A 10,665-nucleotide genomic window follows, 5' to 3' on the forward strand; every position below is an offset into this window, starting at 1 on the left:
ATTCATGTTAGGAAGCCCTTCTCTTATAAAATGAGTCTTATGCGGCGCGAATTTAAATTAATCAAACCTGTAAATTCTAGATATCAGATGATTACACACAAAAGATCCGTTATTTGGTTGGATTAATATATAATTAAGAAGATAATGTCTAAAATATGGATCATGGTGTGCATTTCACAAGATTTAAGAACTTGTCAGCTTATCGAGGACAACTTCAAAGTTCAACTAGGAGTATATGCTACTCATAATACTGATCAAATGGAAAAATTGTTGACATGATATAAAGGTATATGCCCATAATATTCTTGAGATTATTCTGTTTGTGTCTGAAATGGTATTAGTGAGACACCTTATAAGTAGTTGTAATTTTCCCAAAGCTTAACACATTAATTAGTTCTCTCCAAAGCCAGAAATTAAGTGCACAATCTTCTTCTTCTGAAGAAGAAGGTAACTTAAATAGTTTTGATTTTACATGAATAGTTTTAGGCCAATACATTAGGATTTACTTTTGCAATACACACTCTCTCTCACACACACACACACATACACATGTATAGTAAATGGGATTTCAATACTCAGCATCCTTATTACTCCCTCTATTTCGATTATTGTTACGTACATTATTTTTTAATTAGTCCTTTTCAGAAAAGAATGATACGTTTCTATATTTAAAAATGATTTAACTTTAAACTTCTCATTTTAGCTTTAGTGAGATGCTTTATAGTCACTACTACCGGAAAAAAAAAAGAGGTAATCTGAGAAGGTTGAAATTAAGTTGCAATTCCCGGGGATTTTATCTTCCGCTAGCAAATAGTGGAGGCTAAAACCTCTGCGAATTGTAACTTAATTTCAACCTCCGCAAATTACCCAGTTTTTTTTAGTGCACACAAAATTAAAGCATATTTAACACCACACGTTTCAGAAGACTTTCTTTGAATCTTAAAACCCTGTCCCGTTAAATGTGAACTTTTTGAATCTAAATAAGACCAAATCATACAATTCTTTTTATTGTTTATTCAATTTCTTGAATTAATGTTGTGTCTTAAAACGCAGATAATTTTGCACTTTTGGGGCAAGAAGCAATTTTAGGCATGGCTGGTGATGAGGATAATAATAATCTACAAGTGCTTAATGCACTTGATGTGGCAAAGACTCAACTCTACCATTTCACAGCAATTATTATTGCTGGAATGGGATTCTTCACTGATGCCTATGATCTCTTCAGCATTTCCCTTGTCACAAAATTACTAGGGCGTTTATACTACACTAAACCCGATCTCTTGAAGCCTGGAACACTCCCTCCGACCGTCTCATCGTCAGTCACGGGAGTCGCCCTGGTCGGCACCCTAGCCGGTCAGCTTTTCTTCGGTTGGCTTGGAGACAAAATGGGCCGAAAAAAAGTCTATGGGATGACCTTGGTTCTCATGGTTGTGTGTTCTATTGCTTCAGGACTCTCCTTTGGAAATACTCCTAAGGGTGTTATGGCCACACTCTGTTTCTTCAGATTTTGGCTTGGATTTGGCATTGGTGGGGATTACCCTTTATCCGCCACCATTATGTCCGAATATGCAAACAAGAAGACACGTGGCGCCTTCATAGCTGCCGTGTTCGCCATGCAAGGCTTTGGAATTTTGTTTAGTGGGATCATTGCACTTATTGTGTCGGCTGGATTTGATCATGCTTATAAGGCCCCAACTTTTGCTGAAAATGCAGCTTTGTCCACCGTGCCACAATCCGACTTCATTTGGCGTATAATTCTCATGTTCGGGGCATTACCAGCTGGCCTCACTTACTATTGGCGCATGAAGATGCCCGAAACAGCCCGTTACACGGCTCTCGTAGCAAAAGATGCAAAAAAAGCCGCACGAGACATGGGTAGGGTACTACAAGTTGAAATTGATCCTGAGGATGCAAAAATCGAACAAATGTCTAGGGACGAAACTAATAAATTTGGTCTATTTTCTATGGAATTCGTTCGTCGCCACGGGATGCACCTATTTGGAACCTGTTCTACATGGTTTTTGTTGGACATTGCTTTCTACAGCCAAAATCTATTCCAAAAAGATGTGTTCTCAGCAATTGGATGGATCCCTCCGGCCGCAACAATGAATGCTGTTCAGGAAGTTTACAAAATATCAAGAGCACAAACCTTGATTGCGCTATGTAGTACAGTGCCAGGGTACTGGTTCACCGTGGCGTTCATTGATATAATTGGAAGGTTCGCAATCCAATTGATCGGATTCTTCTTCATGACTGTCTTCATGTTTGCCATCGCCCTTCCCTACCATCATTGGACATTGAAGGAGAACCATATCGGGTTCGTGGTCATGTACTCCCTCACATTCTTTTTCGCGAACTTTGGGCCTAACGCAACCACATTTGTGGTCCCAGCTGAGATTTTCCCTGCCAGGCTTCGATCAACTTGTCATGGGATTTCTGCAGCTGCAGGTAAAGCTGGAGCTATAGTGGGGGTATACGGGTTCCTGTACGCTGCACAAAATAAAGATCCAACGAAAACCGATGCAGGATACCCAGCTGGTATCGGCATAAAGAACTCTCTCATTGTTTTAGGGTGTATCAATGCTCTTGGAATGATTTGTACATTTTGTGTGCCAGAGCCAAAAGGAAAATCCCTGGAGGAAGCATCCCAAGAAACTATATCTGGAGAAACAGGAGGTGATTAATTGGCTGAAAATCACTTGTGTTTTGTTTTCCTTTCTTTTCTATGTATTTGTTGCTTTACTTTCCACTTTCTTTGTATTGCCTAAGCTCGTTTGGTGTAATTTTTAAATTCTATTTTTTGTGACCAAGTGTGTAATTGTAATTATTTCACTTCAATGTGAGGTGAAAATGGTTTTGCTCTTTATTTATATTACCAAAATTTGTTTGTAATTGAGTCATAATGACTTGAATTTTCTTCTAAGATTTGACTTTTTACTATTGCATATGATATTTTTATTTTGGGATGCCTCACATTTCTTTCATATTTTTCTTTTTGTTCTGTCACAAGATTTGGGCTTGCTCTAAGTTAAAAGAAAAAACAGGCCCATGGGCTTTTTCTTGGATATTCTTGTGGTGAAATTGGTGTGCTTGTATTTTTCTTCTTGAATAGGCTTCTTATCAATGTGTAAAGGAGTTTAATTTTCACATTGGTAATGTAAGGGATTATTTTTAGACTAGAGAATACCTACCTTCTCCTAAATTAAGGCACTCACCCTCAATAAATTGATTACATTTCATAATATGCTTGTGAGCCATTGAAAACTAGACTTCGGCAGTTATGATATGACTAATTTCAGAAACTAAAATATTTATGAAACTTTATCTAAGGTCAGGCCCTTAGACAAGTTTGAGGGGTCGCCTGTCGCCTGTCTATTTGGCCATTTATTTTTGTTGGTAGTTTTTCATGATTAATGTAAGTGTTTGTGAGTTGTGAAGTGGCACAACATAAAATTTCATTAAGTACATAAACTTTGTAGTTTTTCTTACTTTATAAAGTGTGTATAAACTATCGTAATTTCATAGTCTTACTATGCTTGTTATAACTAATTTCCACTCTAAAGCAAAGCTTGAGAAGATTGAAGCTGAATCATTTTCCACCTTTCTACTTCAAATCACCCCGTGAATGGTTCATTGAACACAATAAAAAGGCTGCCGAGAAGGGCATGATAAAACGAGTTACTGTTATTATCAAATTTAATTTCATATATTTGCTTGGTTCGTTTTGAACTAACAGGTGATCCATCTTGTCATTAAAATATTACTTCCTCTGTCTCGTTTTATGTGATGATATTTGACTGAATGAAACAAGCACTTTTTGAACTTATGGTATAAAATAAGTTATATATATTTATGTGGCTATAAAGCATCTCATTAGGAGAAAAAAGTTAAAATGATGCTAAATAAAGAACGATATCGTTCTTCATGAGACAAACTAAGAAGGTAAGTATACGCACATAAAATGAAACGAGGGAGTAGTATATGTTGTAAAGGTTTTGGTATAATACTTGTAAGTAATGGAAAATGCTTATGATCAAACAATGTGGAAGAATGATAAATATTTGTCCATCCTTAATTAAAGGTAAAGATATGGAGTTTTAAGTATGAAGTCCTTTTTTATAAGGAACATTAAAACCCTCATATAGCTGGGTCCATATTAGTCAAGCCAATAAATTTGCTACAACATTAGATGATTAAAAATTTAGAAGTTCTTCTCCAACAAAGTACCAAAATCACATTGAAGCTATTGAGCATTACAAGCCACCATCACCAAAAATATATTTACAAAAGAAATATCTACAAACTGATCTCCAATTAAAGTAAGGGAGAAATTGATAAGGGAGAAATTGATGTAAAAAGAAAATAGTTGGATGGACCTACGATTTACCAAGAAATAAAAGCTACAATAGTAGTATTATTTTTTTTTTTTCCCATCAGGCGTCAAGTATTTGTCTTGGGACATCAATTAATTTGGATTCGTGCCCATAAGATTTTACCATGAATTTTTCATTTTCATGACTCAAACTTGAATCCTTTGGTTAAGCTTGGAAGAATTTTATTCATCCCATCACAATTCTTGGCAGTCATTACTAGTACTACACTGATCACTTGAACTCAAAGGTTGCTCCAAATAATCAACACCCAAGTCTTCAAACACTACTAAATTAACATAATTACTTTCATCTTTTATAACTTTATGATTTTTCTTGTTCAAATTTCTCTTCCTCATAGAGTGTCTCTTCTTAAGAGCCGCCACAGGTGAACAACCTTGTTCAACATGACACTTCATTTCATGAAGAGATTCAACAACTCTTTCCACTGGAAAATTCAAGATTGCCTCTGACCCTCTCATTGAAAAAGCAGCTTGATCATATGCCAAAGCAGCATCTTCAGCACTATCAAATGTCCCTAGCCATACCCTAATTCCATTTCTTGTCGAATCCCTAATCTCCGCCGCGAATTTGCCCCATGGCCGACGCCTGACACCTCTGTAATTCTTGTCCTTTGGTGAGGGTTTTCGCTCAGCCATGGAGGTACTATTCGTTTCAGATGTGGTGTCTAGGGCAGCTTGCGTGAGAAGGCCATAGAGGAACATCTCGTCCGAGTCGTTTACGTTGAATGGAAGGGGAGGGGTGCTGAAATTGAAATTGTAGAGGGAATTAGAGAAAGAGGAGGAGGAAGAAGAAGAATCCATTGTCCTCTTTTGGGGTTTTATTTTTCTTTAGAAATATTTTAAAGAAATAGGTTGCTACTCTGTCTATGGTAATGGTCCATTTTATGGGGAGAAGTTGAAAGCTTGATCCACCTTATATAGCCCTAAGTAGGGGGGCCCACAAAGAAAATCAAGATTGGATATAATTTTTTAAAAAGTTCTATCTATATACACAACCAATTATTAAAAAAAACTATGTTATCAGCTCAATCAAAAGATATCAGTAGATAACACTTCAGCAAAAATGAAAAAAAATTACTCTAATTTTGAAAATAAGGATGATTATTTGTCTACAATAGAAGAAAAAATTGACCTAATAGTTCAGTGTATATATCTTAGAGATAGCTTGGTTTGAGTTAGAACAACATACAAATTCGTGAGCAAAAACATAATACATAACTGATTCAGTAACATTTGTTTTATTTTTTTCTAGAAAACTTTCATATGAGTTTGTTTTTTCTTTTAATCTACTATAAAAAAAAATTACCATACTATTTATCTGTTATAACACTCTCCATTGCAGTTCACTAAGATATAAGAACTCAGATATAAGTTAAACCCATTCTTAAATTAAAGTAATTTGTGTGAAAGTAATATCACAAGAAAGAAAACAAATGAAAAATGTATACGAGTGAGAAAAAGGACAAAAAGGAAAAAAGTGACCAAGGAGGATGTTTTGGGATTCTTTTATGGCTTATTGTGATTATTTTGAGAGATAATTACAACAATATGCAAAAAGGACACGTGGGCTAAAATGAAGGCGGCTAGGTCAAACAAGTCTTGAATGATGACTTCAACCAAGAAGTTCTATTGACTTTTCTTATTGTCCTTTTTAAATTTAAGTTCTAGATCAATGTTTTAAAAAGCAGAATTGGAATTCATTAGGAATTCACTGTCAGTGTAATTTTTAATGTCATGAAGATTAAGATGAGCATATGAAAAAAGAAAAATTTAATGAATACTACTCCCTCTATTCAAAAAGAGTGTCTACGTAGCCTCTCAAATACCTACAGTCAAATCTCTCTATAACAGCATCATTGAGTCCGAAATTTTTTTGTTGTTATAGAGAATTACTGTTATACACCTATAACAACATTGACATTTAAATAATATTTTACTGTTATAGGCAAAAAAGATGCATAAAATTTAATTTTCATTTTTAATTGCCTAATTTTAAGCTTAATCACACTTTATATAACGAAGAAATGTATATATTCATATGATTTTTTTGTCATAAATTGTGTATTAAAGGATAAAATATTTGGTCAGAATATCTAAACTTATAATTGGTAATCATAGATATTCTATTTTTATAAGGATGGTTAATTATTATATTACCAAAAAAAGAAGATAGCTATTATATGAGGGGTAATTTTACAAAGAGCATCTTTGTTATAAAATTGGTTATTGCTGTTATAGGTGAAATGTTGTTATAGAGAAGTAAAATATAACCTAAAAAATAGATTCCGAAAAAACTTGACTAATATAGAGAAGTGTTGTTATATGCAGGTGTCATTATAGAGAGTTCTGACTATATTTAATTAGAGATAATTTAGTCAAATTATCTATTTTTGCATTGAAGCTGGTATTTTCTTAAGGATGTGTAAATGACTAATAGCCTATTTGGCCAAGCTTATTTTTCCCCCAAAAGTACTTATTTTTTCAGTAAGTGCTTATTTGAAAAAAAAAGTGAGTTGTTTGGCCAAGCTTTTGGGAGAAAATAAGTGTTTCTGGGGAGTAGCAGAAGCAGTTTTTCAGAAGCTAAAAAAAATAGCTTTTGCTCAAAAGCACTTTTCAAAAAAGTGCTTTTGAGAAAAAAATACACATAAAAGCACTTTTTAAAAGCTTGGCCAAACACTAACTACTGCTCAAAAGTGTTTTTTAAATTAATTGGCCAAACACAAACTGTTTTTCGTCAAAAGTATTTTTTTGACAAGTACTTTTAAAAAAAAAAAAAACTTTTTAAAATAAATTTAATTTTAGAAAAAAGAAAAAAAAAGTATAAGTAGATACTTTTTTTTTTTTTGGGATTATCCTCTTTCCCTCATGAAGATAGTTTGACCGCTATTTTTGGTAAATTGACTAAATTCTTCTCTCTCTTGCTTCTAGAAAATCGAGGAACCCTCTTAATTCGCTGCATAAATTGGATCATGACTTCATGTTTATTAAATGAAGGTTTAAAAAAAAAAAAAAAAAAAAGCATGAACTAAATCACAATTTATAAGAACAACTTCCCAAGATTGTTTTAATTGAACTAGATGCATCCATCCGGTTTAGGTAAGTTCTTTGCACCATCAAACCACTGATGAAATGGTAAGTACCCCTCAGTCCTTAACAAGAAGTTTCGGGTTCGTATCCTGAAAATAAAGTTATTTTTTGCCAGGAACGTTTTAACTACAATGTGAGGTTTTCTGACACGAATTTAAATCAGTATATCGAGCCTTAAATGAGTACCGGACACTAGGTGGGAGAAAAGAAAAGAAAAGAAAAAAAGTTCTTTCCCTACTCCTTGGAATTTTGAATGTTTCCCAAACTTAAGCATATTGCTTGAATGTTTAAAGTTTGAAAAACTAAATTAATTGGAATACTAATATTTCAGTACAATGAAGAATCTGGTGTAATAAATCTAGAAATTTTATTAAGGGTGTTCGACAAAGAGTGTTTAACTGGCCATCCGTCAAGGGCGGTAACTTCGCACGAGTGATAGGATGAATCATCAAATTCCAGTTGCGTGTTTTATCTCAATTTGATTTTTGTGATACAAATTCTGGTCCGACGGAGGCAATCACTTTAAGAGGTTTCATGTGAACCAATTTAAAGATGATCATAATTGCTACTTCAATATTTTCTGGCATTTCGTATGAATAGCCTTTAAACTATTCAAATGTAGACATCCTGTTGGGTTATTTTTATATTATTTAAAGTAGTGATCGAATTGGACCACAAAAAAAGGAGTAGTGATCGAAGAAGAAAAAGGGAATATAGAACTTATAGGGTTCATTAACCTTAAAAAGGAGGCACTTGTCATGAAAATGATTTATATTCAATTGTCCAAATACAGATCCCCCTTGAAGATCAAGAAAAGGAAAGGTCATAAGAATTTAGATACCATTTGAGGTTTGAAACTCGTCATATAAAACTTACTCTCAATCTTTACTTAAACTAAAGAGAGGAGGATCTAAAATTTAAATTCTACAATTTCAATATTTAAAGTTCTTACTTCGTAGTATTGAAGCCATTTTCTTTTTAACATTATGCATTCAGATATGTTATTTGTTTTCATTTTAATGAATTTTTACACATAAATTTGAGTTTCATATCGAAAATATCGGGTTCATATGAACCTTGTGCGGCATGTTGCATCCATCTCCCACATCAAATTAATAGATTCTTGATATATGCTTACAAGTAGACTTTTTAAACATAACTATGGTTAATTAAGTAATATTATTCCCTTTATTAAATCATATAATTATAATAAATTGATATAACTTATTTGCTAATATAAATATCGAACGTTGGTACATGTTTAGCTTAAAACTCGTTAGGAAAGAATTGGATACTGCACCTCGATGCTGACCTATCGTTCAAGAGGTAAGTCCCACTTGGCTATAATTTTTTTCTCTTAAAAAAGTGTATCCACTGGTAACGATCCTCCAAACAACACTAATTAGCTTATATCTTAATATTGTAGCATCATGAGCTTAATAAAATTTTAATTTACTTAAGGAGCTTGATATCTCATATGGTAACTCAACTAATAGTTATCATATCAGAAAGTCATATTCTTTGTTGAAGGATATTTGTATCAAGAAGCAAGGTGACTTTTTGAAATAATAACTAGCTAGTAGTATTGGTTTAGTAACCATCTAAGAAATCAACCCTTTACTCAAGAGATTGAGTTCCCCAACTTCTATTGTTCCATAACAGGTGTGATTATTCTTTCTTTTTGTAAGATTATTTAGTGTTTATATTATCAGCCTTATTAATTTGAATTCACACGGTTTAGGATTCATTAAAGGAAAAACGCTAGCTACTTTTCTGAAGGAGCATCTGGGATCTCCTATAAAGTCCATGTTGAGATAACGCGAGAATACTGGGGAAAGTATAGAGCGGTGATTCCGCTACAGAGAGCCAGATGAGGGGAGATCTTCATGTCTAGTTCGGAGGGCCGGAATATACTGACACAATTATTATGCTTTTGCAACCTATAAAAACTTTTCTCATTTCAGGCTTCGAACTCGAGACTTTTGATGTAGGGATCTCATTCATCTTATCACATTCCTCGATAAAATATTCACTTTGAGTTACTCTCTCCGAATCAAAAAAAGAGTGCACTTAGTCATTTGCACACCCCTTAAGAAAATACTAACTCCTAGACAAAAATAATTAATTTGACTAAACTACCCCTAATTAAATAGGCATTGGGATTTGATCATACAACACTTAATAGGGGCAAATATGGAAAAACAAGATTAATTCTTTCTTGATTTGCTAAGTGGACTCTTTTTTTTATCCAAAAAAAAAAGGCTAAGTGGACTCTTTTTTTTTATCCGGAGGGAGTATTAATTAGCAGTAACGAACACCTAAGATTTTATTTGAATTTTCTACTTCCTTAAGTTGTTCAAGTGATTAATAATGTATTACACATGACATATTTTATGAGCATGGAATCACAAACCTCCAACAAGTAATTAGTGGTAATCACGAGCACAAATACGATATAAAATATTCCAAGCATACACATATGGGCAGCAGAATTAGGCAGTTTTCTAGAAAACCAGAAAGGTAATGAATCAAATGTAATTACATGTAATTCTATTTAATAAGAGTTAATTAGTAGTCTAAACTAAAGAGAGAAAATGACGTTTCAAAAATAATAAAATTGAGCGCCGTCAGATAATGATACGAACTAAGAATAACAAATAAATATAAATATACATGTTTTCAATAGGCATGCTCATGATGATGAATAAAATGCTAATTAGTTAGGCAGATTAAGATGTAACACATTCATGGTACATAACCTCTTCTCCGTTTTTCCACGTCTGCTGAGGAAATATTAATTTTCTCTTTCAAGCAGCAAATTGTAGTAAACTTTAATTAATTCAATCCATTCTCAATTCTTAGTTTGGCTAGGGAGTATGGTGATTAACCTATTAGGAATTATCAGTATTTGTCCTCTGCGTGTTCGACACTTGGAATATTTTTTTGTTTAACTATACACATCTTCTTCTTTTTTCAATTCCATCCGATATTTGATATTTTTTAGAAACCACTGATTCGAATTAGCACCGAAAAGTCTCACTTTAGAGGTAAAGCACCCTCTACCAAAGGCAACTCCATATTTAGGGCTCGAACCCAAGGTTTTTGGGATCAAACCCCAGCTCAGTAAAAAAAAAAAAAAAATCGCAAGACAGAGTTTTGCAGCAAAAGTTAGGCCTTAAGGCAAA

The 10,665-nt window shown here is 33.6% G+C and overlaps 2 protein-coding genes across 2 annotated transcripts; one reads left to right on the top strand and one right to left on the bottom strand.

Annotated features, from left to right (window-relative positions):
* The first annotated feature begins 1,053 nt into the window (after positions 1 to 1,053).
* Positions 1,054 to 2,892, top strand: LOC132044665 (low affinity inorganic phosphate transporter 1-like). The gene has a single exon (XM_059435171.1). It carries the CDS (start codon positions 1,092 to 1,094, stop codon positions 2,682 to 2,684), a length of 1,593 nt encoding a protein of 530 aa, XP_059291154.1. The 5' UTR covers positions 1,054 to 1,091; the 3' UTR covers positions 2,685 to 2,892.
* Positions 2,893 to 4,218: 1,326 nt separating this feature from the next.
* Positions 4,219 to 5,369, bottom strand: LOC132044672 (ethylene-response factor C3). The gene has a single exon (XM_059435178.1). It carries the CDS (start codon positions 5,192 to 5,194, stop codon positions 4,568 to 4,570), a length of 627 nt encoding a protein of 208 aa, XP_059291161.1. The 5' UTR covers positions 5,195 to 5,369; the 3' UTR covers positions 4,219 to 4,567.
* Between the last annotated feature and the right edge of the window lie 5,296 nt (positions 5,370 to 10,665).

This window comes from Lycium ferocissimum, unplaced genomic scaffold (genome assembly GCF_029784015.1).
Source record: "Lycium ferocissimum isolate CSIRO_LF1 unplaced genomic scaffold, AGI_CSIRO_Lferr_CH_V1 ctg51, whole genome shotgun sequence".
NCBI lineage: Eukaryota > Viridiplantae > Streptophyta > Magnoliopsida > Solanales > Solanaceae > Lycium > Lycium ferocissimum.